The following is a 20,581-nucleotide window of genomic DNA, read 5'->3' on the forward strand; positions in this document are numbered from 1 at the left end:
TACTATTTTAGCGTCATAGTTTTGCTTTAAACAGTGCTATGTTATGAAATGTTCACTGTTATATGACAAAAAGTTGGGCGACCGAATGTTCTCCTCTTCATTCAGCAGTCCATGGTTGCTTGGCAACAATACCCTTTGCTAATGGAACTACATTTCTTGGTGGAATTCTTCTTTATGTTGATTATTATTAATAATACCTTAAACTATTTTGTAAAAAAAATGTATCATAATTTATGTTGGCCACCATTTTATAAATACAACAAGCCCCTTAAGGCCATGCATTACTGCAAATTTATCATGGGGAAGAGAGTTTTAGGCACTCATGCCTAAGAAAACCCTTACCCATGATGAAATAGCAGTAACGCACAGCCTGTTGTGGCTTATTGCTTTAATCTAACTGGCACAAGTAATGTCACAAAGGACATCTCTCACACTGCCCCTCATAGACATTACGTACAGAATCATACACATATAAACACACATGTTAGCAACCACCAGGGACACTATAGCAACAGCCTAGCAACACCCTAACAACCATTTGGGATAATATCAGAGAACTTGTAGAGAGGAGAGTTACCACTCTGCAATGTCTTCCGGGTTTCTCAAACACTAGAGGGCGCTCCTGAGCAAGTCCAAAATGAATGGGTTGATATGGAGCCTTTGAGCAAAATTATAGTTTCTAAATGCTGAAACATTTTTAATCTAAAAGAATACATTAATTTCCTGAACACAGAATAGCATAAAACATTTTAACACTACTGTTATATTTTTAAGAGCATTTAAACTCGAGTTATAGGAGTTTAAAACGGCACCTCATGTACGTTCATGACATCTGTGAAAGCGAACAGCCAATGAGCTGCTCTGCTCACCAACCAATCAGAACTCACTAGCAGTAATGCAAGCGCTCTGCTGCCCAAAACCCATTTGCTGTAGAAAAAAGGAAACATATAGGTAAGACTTCTTTGCTTTTTAGTGTAATAACAGACACCTGGAATACCATAGCAATAGCCTAGCAACACCTTAGCAACCCTCTGGTTACCATAGCAACAGCCTATCAACACCTTAGTAACCACCTGGAATACCATAGCAATAGCCTTGCAACACCTTAGCCACCAATTGACCTGGGATAACATAGCAACAGCCTAGCAACACCTTAGCAACCACCTGAGATACCATAACAACAGCCTGGCAGAAACTTCCAATTGAATTCCATTCACTTTCCCTTGCTATTTTCAAATGATATTTATTTTGTGCGCATGTGAATGGTCTCACTGTTAGGATATATAGGATGTTATTGATTTTGGCTGTTAAATTCATCATTGTTGGTTTTTAAAGCCCACAGGGTGAGGTTAATTGATTTGAAACTGTGCATGTATTTGCATTGGACATATATTTCCCAATAAGCCACTTCCAGAATTTAAACAGCAAATATTATTGTTTGAATATCATTATCTTCACGAAGCTGCCGTGGCTCTACGGTCTGAACAGAATACTATAAAATATTCATTTAGCAAAAAGACTCCTTATATATGTTGAATATGAAAAGTGCAGGCAGGCTAGCCTAATTCCATCTAATTGTGGAAATCCTGCAGGCAAAAACAAATCAGACCTTGTTTTCTTTTTCATATGAACCATTTCATTATTTCCATATGAAACATTAAGGTGATTAGTTCGATTACTAGTGGTCCTATATATCAGAGCAATGCTTCTGTTGTTTTATGTGTTTTCTTCATTGTTACTGTGTACTGTGAAGCTTACCATTCTATGCAAACCACAAACATTTTTGTAATAATATAAAGACAAATAATAGCTTTGATTGGTACACATACCTATACAAAGTGCTGTGCAAAAGTCAGAGACCACCATTCTCCTGTTTAATTTCCAATCAAAATGGCTATTAACTACAAGTTATTCATTTTTAAAGTGATATTTTTGAGGAAAATAGATAAGGTAATCCACTTGCATGAAGAAAGATAAAGTCAATAAAGAAATGAAGTGGAATAATAAAGAAAGAAAGTGGAAAAAACAGGAGTTTCCAAAAGTGGAGCCCTTAAAAAAATCATTAATAAATATAGAAAAAGACTCTTAACAGCTGTGTCAAACCACCACAATTGTCCCATCATAAAACAGTACTTCAAGCATTCATCTTTAAGATAGAGAAGAAAATCAAGCTCCACTTCTGCTTCAGATCTGAAAAAATGTGTTTCTGTCCATCCTTCTGAGACACAACTCAACACTATGAGTCTGAAATGGTGAGTAGCTGTCAAGAGTAAGTAAGAAAAGGAAATAGACAAAAAAAGAAATTTTGCACAAGGACACCTGAGATATGGAGGCTTTATGGTCTGATGAGTCTAAATTTCTAACAGGGATTATTTGGATTGTGAGAAGGAGAAAATACAACCAAAGCAGGCTGAACTTCGGAGGTGTGGAAAAATAGATTTCTTTGAAAAACTGAAAGCAGGTCTCCTGAAAAGAAGCTGTAATAAAGGCAAAGGGTGAACACACTATTCTAAAAAATGTAACTATATTTAGTTGTTGAGGTTCCTGTGTAGTTTTCTGTTTAACACATGTTTTCCACTTTTTTTCTGATGCTGAAAATGAATAACTTAATAATGTGCATAATGGCCTTTTTGACAGGAAATTCAATAATTATGTGGTCTTCCTGAGTTTCCCAGCGTATTGAATGTACTTAAGATACATAATTATACAGTACATGTTCACAAATAATGCACACTTAGATTATGAGTCATAGATGTTTCCTCATATTGTAACCCATTGATATTTTGAGCTAATGTAATCTTGCATCAATAAAAAAGGTCTTTGCAATTTGTCATTGCAATTAAACAGGAGTGGGCCATGAGAATGGACTATATTAGTCATATCTAAAGTCAAATCAGCACTCAATAAAACACAGTTACCTCCTAATCAAAACTACCCCCCTACTGTGTCCCATCTCCATAGCATATTATTTCTACAATTTAAATGGCGGGTAAAAAAAAATTATACTGTGTTACACCTTTGATTGAAGCCACTATTGGCTGTATCATAATTGCTGGGCAGCCTGTAGTTATTTGGAAGCATATTCTCCCATGACAAGATGACAGAAATAGCTTTTTAAAAAGGGGCTTTTCATTTTGAAGGAAACAGATAAGTAAGCTTATATAGCAGCAATCTGTCTTATTAGAGTTGCTCAGACACACTGAGGAGCTATTCTCATCTGTCATGCAGTAGAGCTGGATGAGCGTAGTGAAGAAAATGCAGCCTGCCTTTAGAAAAATCCTACACACAGCCATTAACTAGAAGTCAACAGTTTTATTCTGACATTTATGCCAAGAGACACTTGAACAGACAGGGTCTAACGAAAAAACAGTCACAGCTGAACTTTTATTTGACACAGATTTAGTTCCATCAGGTAATTAGATGCAAAGATTCCAGTATGCAGTGAAAATGCTTTCAAAAGCCAGGTTAACCCTTAGAAGCTTAGAGTTATTACTGTCGTTGTGCTATACATTTGATTTACATCATTATTTATATGCCATGTTACATAATTACATTATGAATTACATTTACATCCAGTTTAAATTTTGTTTAGACAGTTTTGGTTCTGGAGTGCAAATATATACTATATTTATTTTTAGATGCACAACACCTCATGGAACTGGTGTGCAACTCACACATGTTTAGCAGGCTAAAACCTCTCCACAAGGGGGTGCCGTTAGCCCTCAAAAAGCTTCTGATGCTTCATAAGAGCAGTGTCTTGCATCATTGACACTGTGCTCTTGCTTCTTTTTGCAAAAAATGGCAAAAACATGGAAAGACCACACACAGCAATAACATTTCATCAAATACAAAAAAAATGCATTTTGGCTAATTTTGATATTAGAGTATGTGTAAGAGTTAATGACTGGATTTGATTAACTGCAGAGAAGGAAAAAAGCAACAACAAGAAGGGGAAAATAGAGCATAGAGCTGAAGCTTACTTTTTGATTAATGGCACTTTTTAAGATTAAAATTAAAAAAACATTTTATTATTTAAAAATAGCAGATGGAAATTGGCAGGTTTTGTATCTGATGAGTAACGCTGGACGTACGCTACACGATTCTTAGCCCAATTTTAACCCCGATTTGCACCTTTCAACAAATTTTCACAGCCTTGAAGCGATTTTCCAGGTCGGGGGGCATGGTCAGAAAGGACTGACAGTGCGAATCATCTGGTAGTGTGAAAGGAGAAACGAGTTTTCAGCCTTCTGAACCAGCTCTTGCGTAATCAGAGGCCCTCTTATTTTTTCAAACATGATTTTTTGCGACTCAAAACATTGACGAGGCCTGTAATGTGAGAAGGTCAATAATGTAACTGAACGGGTGATTAAGGCAAGCCAGTTAGAGAGCTAGAAGAAAGAAAAAAGTAAAGGAACACAGCGGACTGAGGAGATAAAGAAACTGCTTGTTGAACAAAGGAAAAGAGTTACTCTCTTTACAATGTCAATTCACCTGCCAGTGTATAGAAGAATACGTCTCCACTTCTCAGTGTGATATCTGCATTTCTCAACCGCATATTCATCCCCAGTTTGCATTTTTTTTGCGATTATTTAAGTCCTCGTTATGTAACTCGTTATGTTATATTCTTATTGCCTTATCTCAGTGTGTATGCTCTCAACAAAAATACAAGAAATTCTCTAAAAGACTGAGCTTAAGTGTGTGATGCTCTTCGTTCTGTAAATCTGTTAGGATTTTAAAGTTGTGTAGTGTATGGTCATCTTAACAGAAGCTGCCTCTTGAGAGGAGCTAATGAGCTAACCCTGAGTGGTAAAAAGTTGGATGCTGATGAGGACTTTTCTCCTCAGTGGAAAATGTTCCTACATGTTATTTTGTCACAGAAAATATATGTTCACCATTTCTAGATTTAGCTATTACCAGCAGGAATAGTTAGCCTAGCAAAAACACTATTATTGCCATCTGAGTCACATCCTTAACATGGTGTTCACGTTCAGGCACTCCTGTTTAATAGTAACTCACCTCATTATTCAAATACTGGCATCACGAACAGTTAAGCGAGCACTCGAGTGCCTCCCTATAAAATATCTCATCTTCTACTTACAAACACTAGGGATGGGCATCACAATATCGCTGCTGTCGGAACAAAACCTGAGAGGTTTTTCTAAGTCATTTTGGGCCGTTTCTTTTGGTCCATTCATCGTGAAATTAACACACAGTGTAAAGGCCAACAAGCATTTTCGAATTATGTCAAAAACTGAAAAACGACAAAAATTGAGGTATGAGGTTTTATTCCGACCGCAGCGACATGCTTTTCTGAACATATGGTGAATATTGTCAGTACGTAAAGAACACTGACCAACTGCATGTGTAACGAGACAGACAATTAAAATTAACAAAAGAGGCTTTACTGGTTTGTGCGAGATCCAAAGTCATGGTCAAAAAACAGGCAAAGGTCAGATCCAAAATAAGCCACATACAACAACAAACAAACATAAACGATAGGCCCAGGTGAACAATACTCAAAAGGGAACAGGCAAAAAGGCAGAGTTGAAAAAATACAGAGGGTGAGTCACACACACAGGAAGTCAGCCCGATCACAGGAAAGAGCACTCAGTAACTCTGTGAAAGAAGCAACATCTCACACTGAACTTAAGTAAAGCCTGGGCTTCTAAGCTATCTAAACAAATCATGTGACAAACTAAACAGGTGAGGCATATCAACAGTCAGGTGAGGCTGATCTCTGATAGGTAGAGTGTTGTAATGTCAGAGTGATGTGTTCACCCAGAGGGTTCTGGGAATTGGAGGGATGCGTGACTGCATGATTCATTACAAATAAATTAGGCCTGGTTAAGTCAATTTAGAGCAGCATATTTTAAAAATGTGGCTCTACTGGGTTTTGTTTTTTTCACCTCTGGAAACTAAACATCATGATGCATTTTGTGTATCATGAATATATATTGAGTTATTGTGATATATTTTATGCTGAACCGCCCACATCTAGTCTGGACCCCTGACTGCTTGTTTCAGTGAACTTTCACCTTTCTCTGTTTTTTTTTAATGCTTTTGTTATTACCAACAACAACTACAACTTCTAAGGGTTAAAAGACATCAACATCAATACCACATTTACACTTAACAATAAAAAGGATGCTTTCTTCAAGAGCAGTGTGAAGTTTACCACCATGGAACTGGCATTAATCCTCTCTTTTGGGAAGCAGACAGCATTTTAAATGAATGTCTGTCATCTCTTTCAACTGAATCACATGACTGCACAACTTTGACATGCAATCAGCAGGCAGACAAAGGAACACAGCGTCCGGCAAATCAGTCTGGCTTTAGAACTACCAGGTCACTCTGAACCAGTCTGTGGGACTTATCACATTTAATCAGGTGTCAATTCATTCTGTTCGGAAGTGAAACTAGAATAAAAGCTAGAATCAGAATTCGATGCGACATTGGCAATGTCACATCTTGTGCTACGGATAAATAATGGACACTGGCATATGTTGAGGTCTGGGAAAAGAGAAAAAAGAATATGTTTCTGACCAGTCTCAGCGGTTCAGGGATAAAATGCTTCCATCCCAGAGGAATCCTTCTGTGTCTCACATTCACATTTAAAAGGGAATTTTTTATATACACATTTTCTTTCAATACCTAAACAGAACAACATTATTTCTTAGTAGTGCACCACACACTGCCAAGAAATTTATGAAATGTATTAGTTTTCTTCTAGCACTGTTCTTCTCCAGCCAAGAATGAACATGTAGAATCTGAAACATGAATTACAGCCAAATGCGTTCAAATTCAAAGCCCTGTCATGCTCTTTTTTCAACCTTGAAGTGATCCCAAGACATTCTTCTGATCCTCAAGAGCACAAACTGTCTTTAAAGAAGATTCATCTGAGACGAGCAGAGCAAGAGTGGCCCCTTATATAACATGCAGCACGGAAGAACGTTTGTTAGCGTTAGCAAAAACGTTACATTGTACGTGTTCACTTTGGAAAGTTTTTCTTTTTTTTGGTGGTGCTCATTACAGACAGCTTCAAAATGTTCTGTTCAGCGCGGTTTATCCTAACTCCCCAAGGGCCGCTCTTAACCTCCTGTGGAGCTCTGGGAAGCTTACTGAGGCTTAGGATTTCTCAGTGCACAGCCACCGTGACGGGCAGGAGCTCTCTGGAGGACTGGGACTGCTGTGCCCCATCGGGCGCCAAGCGTAGACTCACGCTGCCATCTGCCATCCCAGGATCGACCCGTAGGTCCCTGTGGCCCAGCCGGATGGCCACAATGAATTGCCTCTTGAAGGTCTCGCTAAGTATGATGTACAGAAGTGGGTTGATGCAGCTGTTGGCGTATCCCATGCTAATGGCAATGTTATAAGCATAGAGGAAGGCGAAGCTTGGCCGCTGGACGCCCAGATGGGCCAGCTGTAAGATGTAATACGGGGCCCAACAGATGAAGAAAGCCAAGCAGATAGCCACCGCCATTCGGGTAACCTTCCTCGTACGGACGCGAAGACTGCGTTGTGGAAGAGGAGCAACTGTGGCAGCCATGTTCTTGAGGATCTTGAAGAAGACCACGCAGATGACCACCAGAGGCAGGGCGAAAGCCAGCACAAACTGGTAGAGGGTGAACCAGTAGGTGTCTGTGGCCGGGTTGGGGAGAAGAAGAGCGCAGCCCACAGAGCCATCTCGTAGAGGCATGAGGCCAGCATACATCCAAACAGGCGTAATGGAGAGCAGGGAGAGTATCCACACCAGGCTGACCACGGAGACGGCCATGCACGGGGTGCGCACATGGTTAAAGCGGATGGGGTGGACTGTGGCCAAGTATCGGTCCAGCGTCATGACGGTCAGGATGTAGGTGCTGACTGTCTGGCTGTTGGAGTCCAATGCGGTGATGACGGTGCACATGGTGGCTCCAAAACACCAAGAGCCGTTTCCCACCAGCTGGTGGATGAGGAACGGCATTCCCAGAAGGAAGAGCAGGTCCACAATGGACAGGCTGAAGATGAAGATGTCAGGCACCGTCTGCTGAGCCCGAAACTTGGTCTTCTTGACTATGGTGTAGATAACAATGCAGTTCCCAATGATCCCCACAAAGCAGATGACACCGTAGATGCTTGGCATGAGCACATTGTGATAGGGCTCGCTGATCTCTGCAGGAAGCACAAGAGAAACTTCAGATTTCTGGCCTGATTATCATGCATATCTATCTTCAAGACTAGCTATAAATGTGTGACTGCATGCAATGAAAAAAGTGATGGACATAATGACTTGATTTAAATGTGGACATCATTTCTGCATAAAAAAAAAAATGTTTTGTGTTTTGGGTTTCCTGTATTTGCCAATAAATGTGTTGTTGTAATATGTTTTATCTGTGTGTAAATAATACACACGCTTAAATCAAGTAAATGCAATGCACCACTTTTACCAAACAGCTATCTTGAAGGCTTCATTGGTTAAATGTACTGAAGAAGTCATTTATGTTTAAATCCTTTTATGGTCCAAAGAAAATGGATTTAATAATGTCTTCAAGTGGATGGGAAAGGAGAGAGAAAAAAAGCACCTGCATGAACAATCCCAGATAAATTATATTGGAAGCTGGAATTATCCTCGGGATCAGTGATGAAATCCATCTCCAGCTGGACCGACCTACTTGAAAAGCTGTCATAATAAATAAATAAAGTCAATTTCAGAGGCTATAAGTAAGTGACCATAATCAAAATCATTATAAGCATTGCTGCACCGCAAACAGTCAGATAAAATGGAGAAATCAGTCTCGTAAAAGCTGATGCTTGTAACACAAAGCCGTGCCTTAAAGTCACTAGCAAATTGTTGCTGTGTGGCTAATTAATTACACTAAGTGTAATGGATATGAACGCTAGCCACAAATATGAAGTAGCATCTGTCCAGTTAACTTACCTTCTCCCAGAGCCTCTCCTCTCGCTGTATTACTTCGTTCCTAAGCATTTCTCCTTTTTCCACCGTTAAAATGAAATCCTTCAAGTTGAAGTATTTCTCCTTAGGTTCAGCATTAACGCCCCCTCTCGCTCTTCATTACTCTCTGTGTGCGAGTAGAGAGCTGCTGTCTGAATGAACGCTAGTGCAGCTCCTCCTCTCTGCGCTCAGCTAAACAGGCGCTGCGCTCCTAAAAGGGGAACTCCACCGACGTTTTCAAAATTTTTATTGCATAATTCAGTCGTTGCGATGTAAGCAAAGTCATTCAAAGTGGTGAGATGTAAAATGATTCGTTGTAGAGTAAGTAATAGACTCTTATATCTTCACAGTGGTGGTGATAGGAACCAGGAATCGTCGTGTCTACAGCGCTAATATAGCCATTTTATTTACTATCCAAAACCACCACTTTTTAAATGTAACGTTGATGATGGTAAAAAAGTGGTAAATGTGAAAAAAAAACGTTTTCTTTACTATTTTGTACAATACCCTGCCCCCCTCCACCATGAATGGATTAAAATAAAGGGATTAACAATACGGTTTTAGGATACAACTTCAGCACAAGACTATAGCAAAACAATGTCTCAAACGTCAGGCAGTGTACTAATTTGTGTTATAACTTTCTGTAAGGGAGTTTTTCAGATGTGGACCTCTGGTGGTTTCTATTCAATTCTGACTCGGTAAGTTTCTCTACAGCGAGTATTTCACACCACACCACTCTGAACGACGTTGTTAACGTCTTAACCAATTAGTTCTGTACAAATTTTAAAAAAACTGGTGGAATTCCCCTTTAACGGAGAATAAAACCGGGAACATATGGTTCATAACTGCTTCTCAGTCAGCTCTTCATGTCCTCAAATACAACTCTGGCACCTTCTGCCAGATGGCAGGAGGGTGAAGAGTCCATGAATAGGGCTGGGAGGGGTTGTCCACAATGCTGGCGGCCTTGTAGATGGAGAAATTGTGGCAGCGGGTGTTGATGGTGGGGAAAAACACAGCGATGATATTCTCAGTTGTCCTTACAATCTGCTGTAGAGTCCTGCGGTCTGAGACGGTGTAGTTCCCATACCAGACAGCGAGAAAGCATAACACTCTCTATTGTCCCCTTGTAGTGAGAATGGAACTGGGGAGGTTTGCTCTCTTCATCCTTTGCAGGAAGTTAAGTTGCTGCTGGGCTTTCTTGGCTGGACAGGTGGTGTTGAAGGTTCAGGTGAGGTCGTTGGTGATGTGCACACCATAGAACTTAGAGTTTCTGTCTCTCTCATGTTGTAAGGCAAAACAGTACCCAGAGGAAACATATTTTTTGGGGGTTTAGCACTTTTTTTTTACTACTACACCATTACATATTAAGACATGTATAGGTTTGCTGGTGGCTTTATATATGAAATAAAATGGTTGTATTTGTGTTGCAAACAACATGATATCTGGTTCCCATCGCCACCATTGTAAAGAAACCAAACTGGTAAGTTTTTCTACAATGCACCATTTCACATTAAACCACTCTGAATTACTTTGTTTACATCTCAAAAATTGGATTATGCAGAAATTATGCAGGAATTGTCCTTTAACATTAGTTCTACATTTGACTCTGCGCATATTTGTATTCATTCATATTTTATAATTGAAACTGCATCTGAGCCTCATTGCGAGCATTTCAGTCTCTGAATGTCCTTGACATCAATTTTTAGCCGTTCAGCTTGTTGATTTCATTAAAGGAGTCATATTTTGGCCTTTGGAATTGATGCGCTTGTTCTGAATCAGGGTTTTGTTATGCAGTCAGCGGTAATGTGAAGAGTGCTGTACATGCTGTCTTTGTACTTCAGCTGCTCCACAATAACTGTCTGTGAGAATTTGTGAGATCTTGGCACCATTATTTAATGGCATTCCAAAACAACAGCAGCATAATGGAGTAATTTCTGTTACATTTTCACATTTAGTAATTTAACAGATAATCCCTACAAAGAGCAACCTACAAAAACTTCCCACTAGCACTGCTACCAATACAGCAATAGTGCTAGATTGTAACATATGGCAGTATTTTGCCAAAATTGCATGAGTGAGGAGTGCAGAGTATATGTAAAGAAGAACTGTTAGAGAACTAATAGAGTGTAGGAAAGGGAGACAAAGAGGCAGGATGCATGTGCAAGTCCTTTGATGTATTGGAAACACTGAAGAAATTGAATCTGCAAAAGTGACTAAACAAATAAGGAATACTAATGACAAAATTCTTAGGCAGAAAGAAAACAAAAGACAAAAGGACATGAAGTAAATTGGTAAACAAACAAGAAATAACAAAAAAAGCAAACACAAAGCACACAACCAGGGAACAAACACACATGGAACAAACTGGAAACAGAGGATCTACACAAACTACACACAGGTGGGACAAATGACATAGAGGCAGGACCAGGCAGAAGACACAGACTAAAATAACAACAAATCCACACGGAACAAGAAAACAAAGGCTGAAAGACGAGGACAGGGCAGGAAAGGATGTTACACCTATTGTAAAACAACATCACAGGCAGCATATTTAAAACCATTTTCATGTAACCGCTCATAGTAAGCTTTCAGAGGCTCTAAAAAATTCGATTCTTCAAATGTCTGGTTCCTATCATCACTGTTGTGAACAATTCTAACTTCTATAGAATAGAGCATTTCACATTAAACCACTCTGAATAACTTTCTCTTTTACATCTTAGTGATTTTATCATTAAAAGTGGGAAAATCAGTGGTATTCTGCTTTAAGCCAGAAATCAAGATTGTCCAGCAGGACTGTCTCATACTTCTTCTCAGATAGGACAGTTTTGAAATCAGAAATCAAAATTGACCTTTTTTTGTCTCATTAGTTCATATTTTTGGTCGTATTATGCGTATTATGTTTCCTGTAATCTGTGATCAAAGTATAGTGAGTTTTGATTACATCACTGTGCACCAGCAGGAGGAGACAAATAATATTAACCAATAACATATCACCTCTACCACTTATCATCAAGTGAAAACGCTCAGCTTACTCATAGATGCTCCCTACTACCATTTTTTACTCAGAAAGACATTTGAGCTTTAAAGGAAAATGTGATCATTTTTGCTTTGTGTTGACGTTAAATGACGTATGTAGATTTTGGGGATCTGGAGATCTTTATGGTGGAAATGTGTAATTGCACACATGTGCAGAAGAACGTTAATCAGTTGTATTTTGGACCCTTCCCTGAGCAGATTAATCTGATGATTGTGTGTGCACTGAAAAAGTATTCAAAGAGGACTTTGAGCTGGACCATCTTTTTGAGTCTGTGGGTGTGACATTAATATGTAAAGACATAAGACGTAGTCTGAAAACCACCCGTGAAATCCGTCCCGATGCTTCTTACTTTTACATCATTCTTTAATGTCTTACATTGTGACTCACAGCAGCACATCCTATTTTATAGTGTTTTTTCTATAAAAATACACAATTTACATAGTACATAGTACGTACTTGCTTTGTGCTGTCTCTGCCCAATCAGAGCTGAGGTGCTCTATGCTGTTGTAAGAATATTTCAGTTTTCAACTACGGCTGTTCACCCCCTTTGTTGAATCCATTTTAAAGGGTGTGCCAGTCTATCAGGTCAGGCCGCTCAAGTAGAATTCATGGTTATCACTTCTGTATAGAAATCAGGTCTGCACTCACTTGTTATAAAAAATCAGTTTGCCTAGTCCTTTAATATAAGTAAAATACATATTTCATGTCTTCACTACTCTGCCTTTCCCACTCATGTAACAGTAGATGGTAGATGAAATGCATGGGCCCAGAAATTGTTTTTTATCTTCATCTTTGCATCTTGTGCCTCAGGCCTGGGGGTTTAGAGTTTGGATGTGTTGCACTTTGTGGGATCAATAAACTATAGCGTGGGCCAGACTCCCTTTATAAATTATACTACAAAGCTTGGCCCGTTCTGCAGTTGTTATGGTGTCCTAATGATTATCCATACACTTTAGTCTTTAATGGCTGTTACTATTAGGCCTATAAGGCCATTCTGGTGCCTGAATCTCACTTAAGGGACATTACGTAAGCTATTACTGTTAGCAGAGCTGTTAGATACTACATTTATCAACTAGCAAATGAGCAAATGGAGAAATAAGGCCTGTCCTCAAGAAGGAGTCACACATGCAGTTTGATGTATGAAAATACATAAAAGTTCTGAATTACAGCTAAATCAACATTTCAGTGGTTTGTGAAGTCTATTCTATGCCAATGTTTCAGGATTATTTGAGTCCAGTACAGTAGACTTAGTACTATTGTAGAAACGGGGAAAGACTGAAAACAAAATCAAATCAAGTTACTTATCTACAGGTAAATAAGTAAGACCCATGGCATCGACAAACACATCCCAAACCTGCATAAACTACATAATTCGCTGATAAAATCCATTTTCAAATTGGCTAATGCCACAAATACAGCTACATTTGGCACCTACAACCCTATGAAGGGAAAAACAATGCGAAACCTGAGAACATTACATGAAAACTGTGGTTCGTTCAAACCATGGTTATTAAATTGACGTATAATTTAATTAACCATCCTGCTTAGTGTAGTAAATATACTGTGCCAGAACATTTCTGCTCTAATGGATTTGCTTTTGTCAGGACAGCTCTCATTCACAGACTCCACCGAGAGGTCAATACAGCTCAATATGTCATTTGATGGCAGCTTGGGAATCCAGAGCGGCCATCAAGGTTAAAAACTCAATCATTGATTCTACAAGCCTCGAGAGTGTCTCCAGTCTCTGTTGTGGTCTTCAGCTACGCTGAGTTTCGTTTGAAAGTCCAATTCATCAATTTTATGGTCGTTCAGAAAACATCATGCCCTGTGCATACAGGGCTGTTATGACTAAAAAGACCACTCTCGGGGGATTCTATCAGTGTTTCAAAATGTTCTTCATAATTCAATCGTTAAGAAGTACAAAGTCATTCAGAGTGGTTTGATGTGAAATTGTAAGTTCCCACTAAACTTCTGAACTGTTCACAGCTCTGGTGAAAGGAACCAGATGCCCAAAGTGTTTAAAGCCTGTAACAGCTACATCACAAAGTTATTACAAGAAATGTTTTATGAACATGTTCCTTGCAATCTGAGATTGTTTTATGATAGTTTTGAGATGAGATTTTGGGATAAAACATATTTTTTAAAATATATTCATGCTGGAGAGGTACATGCAGGGTGTCGTAAGGCTAAATAGTCCCAGAATAAAACAGATTTTATCGCATTTACCACTATTTAACCATAGTTGACAACACATATAAACTCAGAAAACATGTACATCCATTGGACATTCTAGATAGCAAATAGAATGTGTATATTTGTGTTCTAGACATCAGGACCCCTGGTTCCTATCACCACCACTGTAAAATCAAACCAAATGCTTCAGCACTTTCATATCATATATATATATATCGCTACAATCTTAGAAAAGATGGTTCTTTAAGCGTTCTTTAGTAAAAAAAAAAGTGGTTCTATATAGAGCCATGAACACTCCAAGAACCATTTGCATGATTAAAGGGTTCTTTGCATCATGAAAGCGTTCTTCAGAATGTGATTTAGATGGCTCTATATAGAAAAAGTTTCTTCTATTTTTACGGTCAAGCTTGTAACAATAGAAGAACCATTTTTGGTGCTATATAGAACCCCTTTTTAAAGGGGTTCTATATAGAACCATCTATAGCACATTCTCCATCAATCTGAAGAACACTTTCAAGTTTCAAAGAACCATTTAATCATGCAAAGGATTCTTTGAGTGTTCATGGTTCTATATAGAACCATTTTCTTTACCAAAGAACTTTTGAAGAACCATCTTTTTAAGAGTGTAGGGCTTAACGATTTGGGAAAAAAATCTAAATGTGATTTTTCTGACTAATATTGTGACTGCAATTTAAGTTGTGATTATTTTCTTATTCTCCTCTAAATTAGGGTTCAGGTCTTATTTATTTATTCATTCATTCATTCATTTATGCTGATAAGATCAGAATATCCATTTTTCTGGCTTGATGCCTGGACCCTGAATGTAGTGTGCTAGACTGCCAGTAAGCTGTGGTTGTGATGTCACAACACATAAACCATTGCCTCTGATTTGTCTCACTCATCCACAGGCATTTTACAAGCTGTGTTAATAGGTTAAATTTCCCCATTTCAAACTTAAGACATAGTTGTTGATAATGTAGACTATAATTTTAAGCAATTGCAGCTCTTGTGGTTTGAAAATTGCTCTCTCTTAAATGACTTTTTCGATGTAAAATCGATTCATCTTTCAGCCCTACATATCAGTACGTTTAAGGCCTTATTAATTTCATATATAAGTAACTGAGAAATCCCATCTGTAACTGAATCATCTGTTTACCTCGTATTTTTAATTGTACTGGAGTGTCAGTTAGAGGGTCGGTCGGCCGGTGGCAGACTGAACCCGTGTAAGTGAGCAGTCTCCTCCTGAGGAAGCGGAAACGCAGGAAACTTACGTCGCAAAACTAGCAAAGCCAAACAAGCGTTTGGCCGAAGGTTCATCACGGCGAAGCGGACTTTCCGTAGTCAGTCTACTGGGAAAATAAGCGTAGCGTTTGAATATTACTCAAAGTGGGATTTAAAGTGAGTTTAAAAAGGACTGAAGACCTCCCACGAGGGTGAGTGGAACTTATTTCAGTATTTCTCGCTGACAAACCGCTGAAACGTGAGGGGTTTTCTTCACGCCACGGCGTTAGATAACGTTAGCTCGCTGGCTAACGTAGAGTTAGCAAAACAAGCTAACGCTAGCATTACAGTTACAGCGGCCCGCCTGAGTCGTTAGCTCGCTGCTAGCTGCCCAATGCGTTTTGTTGCCTGAAATGTTATATAGTCAGCGCTCGCCGACCACTTGTTGTTCAGAACGTGTTCGTACATTCAGGTTGGTCTGTTATACTCATTATTTCGACTTATGTTATGTCTGTGTCACTGAAAATATGCCACGTTAGCGTGGTGGTGGCACAGCGATACAAATCACTTGGTTGTTGGCGGAGGCTCGCTTTCCTAGCTGGGGTGCGCTGCCGTCGAAGCTTTGCGATAAAACACATTTGTCTAGGTTTCCCCCTTTTCTTTAGTTACATTAGAAATGTCTGAGGAGCGTTACTTGACGTTTTAAAGCGTTAGCGAGTTGGCTGACATGGCTTGGCTGGTGCGATGACAAATGAACGTTAGTCAGTTAGCGAACATTCTAGTTAACGTTAATGTTGGTGAACGTAACGTTAGGTGAGCTTTGGCGGACTTTGTAACGACACTCTTCGTTGCCTTTTAAATAACTATTACGACTATGTTTTACGGTGTTGTGTTATATTAAGTACCATTTAAGGCCATGTTGAGCGTGATTTTGTACATGATAATTCTGTGATTATTAGCAGTAACGTTACGTTAGTGTTTTTTCTGGCAGGCTGAACTGCGTAGACAGCTGCGATTTGTAAGGAATTGTCAGCGATGGAAAAGTCATTTAATGTTACGTAACGAGTTAAAATACCATAAAGCATCCTTAGGTAAAGGTTATGCAACATTTATTTCAAAGTGATTATTAGTTAGCTAAGTTAGTCTTCCTCACATTTTTCCGTGAACGCTAGAGCCAGTATAGCCCGCTGCATCGTAAAGTTGGCATTGGTAAAAGTTACAGTAAGTTAGCTTGTTATTTACTCAGTAGGCTCGATGGATCTGATGGAATCGTCGGATTGTTATTAAATCTCCTTAATGTGCTGTATTTGAGCTGAACCTCTTTAAAGAGCTCTGCTCGCGAAACGCTAATCTGTGCATGTGCCTTTGCGCCATGTCGTCATCGTGCTTCGTCTCTCTCTCGTTTTTTGGGGGCTGCGTGCTTCTAACCAGCTACTGGTCTAATGCCAGACTGCCTGCAGCCAATGGGATGAGTGTCTGTTGATTTTTTGTTTCCTTATTGGACAGCTGTTCTCTGTGCTCGTTCCTGATTGGACGATAAGCGGTGTTCGGAGAGCGCAGTTGGTCGCTGGAAATGTCAGGCAGACGGGCTTCCTTCCTCTTTATAGGGAGCGCTGGGTTTTTAATACCAGTCGTATCGTGGGCGCGGCCCATTGAACAGCGTATATTCAATCTGTTCGTTTTTGCTTCGGTGTCAGTTTTACTTACACGCTTCTTTCATTTGCAGGCGCCTCACCGTGACCTTTATGTGAGGATAGAGAAGGAGAGACGCGGGTCAGCGATTCGGAGCCACCGTTTGCAGCATCTGTCCTGGATCTACCCTTGTGTTCCCACTTGAGACATCTTTTGTCTTCATTCAGTCTGCCACAGGGGAACAAACTCTCACAAAACAGACGTTTTCGACTGCTCTGCTGTAGTTTAGTCTCTTGTAGGTGTCCGTCACGCTGAATCATGGAGGCCATTGCCAAGTATGATTTCAAAGCGACTGCAGATGATGAGCTAAGTTTTAAACGTGGAGAAATCCTGAAGGTAAGGAGCTCTCTTTACACCTTCACTGTTCATGCACATGTAAATTACAGTTATGATATATGGCAGGGTACTTTCATCTGAGTTTAGCCTAGCACAGACCAAACATTTTCGATGTCTGAAAAGACCATCATTAAATGTTCAATCTGAAATCCTGCTGTGTCACTAAATCACGTAGAGATAGAAGGGATTGGCTTATTTGTCTGTTTTTTATTATGAGTGATATTTTAGGTTGTGCTGCATTTTGTCAGTTTAGGGGTGTGTCTGGTGTTTGATAGAAGGATTTATTTGCAGCCAAAACAGAGTCAGAATATCTGAAGCCTTTTATGTATATTCACGTGCTGTAGTGATAAGTAACAGTTCTTTTTCACAGACAAGCTGTGGCAGAATATTGATAAGTAGAATATTATCAGTTGAGTGTGCATTTGGTATGTTACTAGTAAGACATAAGAGTGTTTTGTAAGGTACCAAAAGAAGTCCTTGGTTTGAAGATCCGGCCTAAAAGAAATATTTGTAATATGTTTTCAAGAAATAATTTTAAAGATTTAATCAAGAACTGTCCGACATTATGCAGCCACTGCTCTCCTAGCACGTGTTGTGGGGCCTCATGCTACAGACATTTTACGTCCATTCCTTTTCTCCTACACATTAGTGAAATATAACTCAAGCATGGTAGTTTTTGACACCTTAAAGTAGCATTAGTTGAGGGTGAGAAACATTTCTTCCTTCTTCTCATTGCACTAAAAAAAAATCTGTAGTTCTGCTTGCTAATCTTAGTGTAATGCAAGACGTATTTGTTGCTCATCATGTCAGCCAGATGCTGTATTTTGAAATAAGACGGAACAGAAGTGTCTTAAAATGCTTAAGTTCCACTTCTCTCTTTGCTTTAAAGCCTGAATGCTTATCTTCCTTCAGTTTTTGTTAATCTGGTTGGCCCTTGAGGCTGCATGTCATGGCTGTGCTTGTGCAAAACTGAGGTCTGCCTAAAGAGACTTTGGGTTGCATCCTTTGAGCTGGATTGTACAGCCTGCCGTAGAAAAGGGTTTTCACTCCAGTGCTCCGAGATTTAAATGCAATCATTGTAATCCGTCTCACTGGACGTCATAGGATCTTTGATAAAGAAGGCAACATAAGCACCCCACATACATCATATCCTTTATCTTCTTACTTCTTGAATTCATGGCCTGATCTTTCTCTGGGAGGGGTGAAATAAAGGAGAGACAAAATAAAAAAACAACCCCCCTTCTCCCGTCTTATCATTTCGTAAAGGATTAAAGAGCCATTAGTGCACTCTAGATTGGTTTGGACTGTTGGATAATGCTTACGTAATATCACTATAAGTCACAAGCACACAGTACCTCAAGCATTATGAAGGTCTATTTTATAGACAGAACAAAAGTTTAAGTGTAGACTTAGCGTTTAAAAAATCAGTGATGTAGAAGCTTTAGCATGAAGCAGGAGAATATAGGTACATTATGCGCAAGTTGTTATAGACACAAGTGTTTCTGCAACTACAGACTTTTTAGGTCTCAGCAGTAGATTTTTTAATGTGTTCACATTTTTAGCATAAAGCATAGAATTTATTTTCTCACTATACATGTATGTCATAATACATGCACACATGCAAATTGTGAAGCTAAATATAATAATATGAGAAAGTAATGTGTTTTATACAGTCTTTGTGAAAAGTTACTGAATTACAAAATTGCAGGTTTAATTGAAAAGATGTAATGTATAAATGTTAAATTTGAACATGAGTGGTTGTCTTTAATCTTTTGGCTGTATCTGTCCCACAAATGTTCTTACCAAGGCAAAAGACCAGATGATCCAAAATATGTTTTTTCAAAGTCAAATTAACCTATTTTCAGTGAAAACATTAGTTAGCAAAAAAGCATGTGGGCAAGCCGTGGGAGACCTAGTCACAGAAATGCAGAGTAAATATTGTCTTTTTATAGTCCATATTTTCTGTTCTTACAGTGTAGCTAATATGTAATATGCTTTGAACTAGATCTTTAAAGCAGTCATATTTATTACTTTCAAATATTTTAAGTGATCTGCCAAAGCTAATGTAACTGTATGTAATATAAATTTATTGTTTATTCTCAAATAGTGAAGATGTCTTCGCTGTGGTGTCTTTACCACTACATTTTACACTGCTGGTGCAAAGACTTCATGTCACTGTAAAGACAAATTTTAACAGGAGTAAAATTTTAGAAATTGTGAAATTTTGTATTAAATTTGTACACGTAAAATTCTCTTTTGATGTGGTGATGAGGTTCTCACGCTGCTAAAAAGTCCTGTACTTGCAGAAACACCCCCATTAAGTAAATCACATAGTAAATACCAATTAAATAATTGGACTAGATGATTTTTTTGTTATACAAGTTGTATTTCAGTGGAGAGTTTTAAATATGTTGTTTGGCCCTAATGTCTGTAGTCTGTAGATGTGTACAGAAAGACATTAAAACTTTACTGCACTAGTTTTTATATTTTACCTTTTTCTGTCTTTACTTACTCCTTGCTTATCTGTTTAGTGTCTTTAATTGTACTCTTCTGTGTGGCATCATTGTTTATCCACCCACTGAACATTTTACTTGTTCTTTGAGTCAGGAAGCGATTCTGGTAGGTAGGCTCTCTTAGCAGGAAGTACCAAGGGTGGATCAGAGCTTGAATGAAGCAAAATAGGACAGTTTATTATATTTGCATACAAGAGGAGGGTAATACTGTGTAACTTGCTTAGCAGTGTGCTGTCAGTTACAGATCACAGTGTAGACTTTAAAGCAAATTATATCAGCTCACCACACTTAATCAAATGTTCACATGATCTAATTATACTTTTGGTATCAAATTGTCGCCTGTTTATCTGCTTACTCCTCTGTGAAATCCTTTTGTTTCCTTAGTATATGTTTTGGTGAAAGAACAGGCTCAGCAAAGCTGAAGTGACACCTTCTTTTCCTCTTCAAATCACTTTTCGCTTCCTTTTTAACCTTTTCTAAGCCCTTAAGCTTCTTGGGAAACGTTCTTCCGAGAGCTAAGGTCATTTCGCTAAAAGCTCCATTAAGTCTAATTTTAAACCAATTCGATAATGCTGGCGTTTCTGTGAAACATAGCGCTCCAACCCTGATGTTAGCAAGAAAAGCCACAAAAGAGGAAAGGAACCATGTGCACGGGTA

At 38.9% G+C, this 20,581-nt stretch overlaps 2 protein-coding genes across 2 annotated transcripts in view; one reads left to right on the forward strand and one right to left on the reverse strand.

The window, feature by feature from the left end:
- Positions 1–7,135: 7,135 nt before the first annotated feature.
- Positions 7,136–9,154, reverse strand: mchr1b (melanin-concentrating hormone receptor 1b). Its single transcript, XM_036590245.1, has 3 exons — positions 8,918–9,154; positions 8,562–8,659; positions 7,136–8,151 (listed from the first exon to the last, which is right to left on the reverse strand). Exons 2-3 carry the CDS (start codon positions 8,629–8,631, stop codon positions 7,136–7,138), a joined length of 1,086 nt encoding a protein of 361 aa, XP_036446138.1. The 5' UTR covers positions 8,632–8,659; positions 8,918–9,154.
- A 6,297-nt stretch (positions 9,155–15,451) lies between these two features.
- Positions 15,452–20,581, forward strand: part of grb2b (growth factor receptor-bound protein 2b) — a 39,768-nt gene continuing 34,638 nt past the window's right edge. The window contains exons 1-2 of the mRNA XM_036589256.1: positions 15,452–15,595; positions 17,110–17,411. Coding sequence (XP_036445149.1) covers positions 17,334–17,411 — 78 coding nt within the window. The 5' untranslated portion in view covers positions 15,452–15,595; positions 17,110–17,333. The remainder of the gene's footprint in view (positions 15,596–17,109; positions 17,412–20,581) is intronic.

This window comes from Colossoma macropomum, unplaced genomic scaffold (genome assembly GCF_904425465.1).
Source record: "Colossoma macropomum unplaced genomic scaffold, Colossoma_macropomum, whole genome shotgun sequence".
Lineage (NCBI taxonomy): Eukaryota > Metazoa > Chordata > Actinopteri > Characiformes > Serrasalmidae > Colossoma > Colossoma macropomum.

Bases quoted from the DNA above. Each gene is read 5' to 3' on its own strand.
- mchr1b (XM_036590245.1), bottom strand. From the start codon at position 8,631: ATGGATTTCATCACTGATCCCGAGGATAATTCCAGCTTCCAATATAAT. The intron at 8,152-8,561 runs GTGCTTTTTTTC...TGCTTCCTGCAG, and splicing joins ATCTGGGATTGTTCATGCAG to AGATCAGCGAGCCCTATCAC.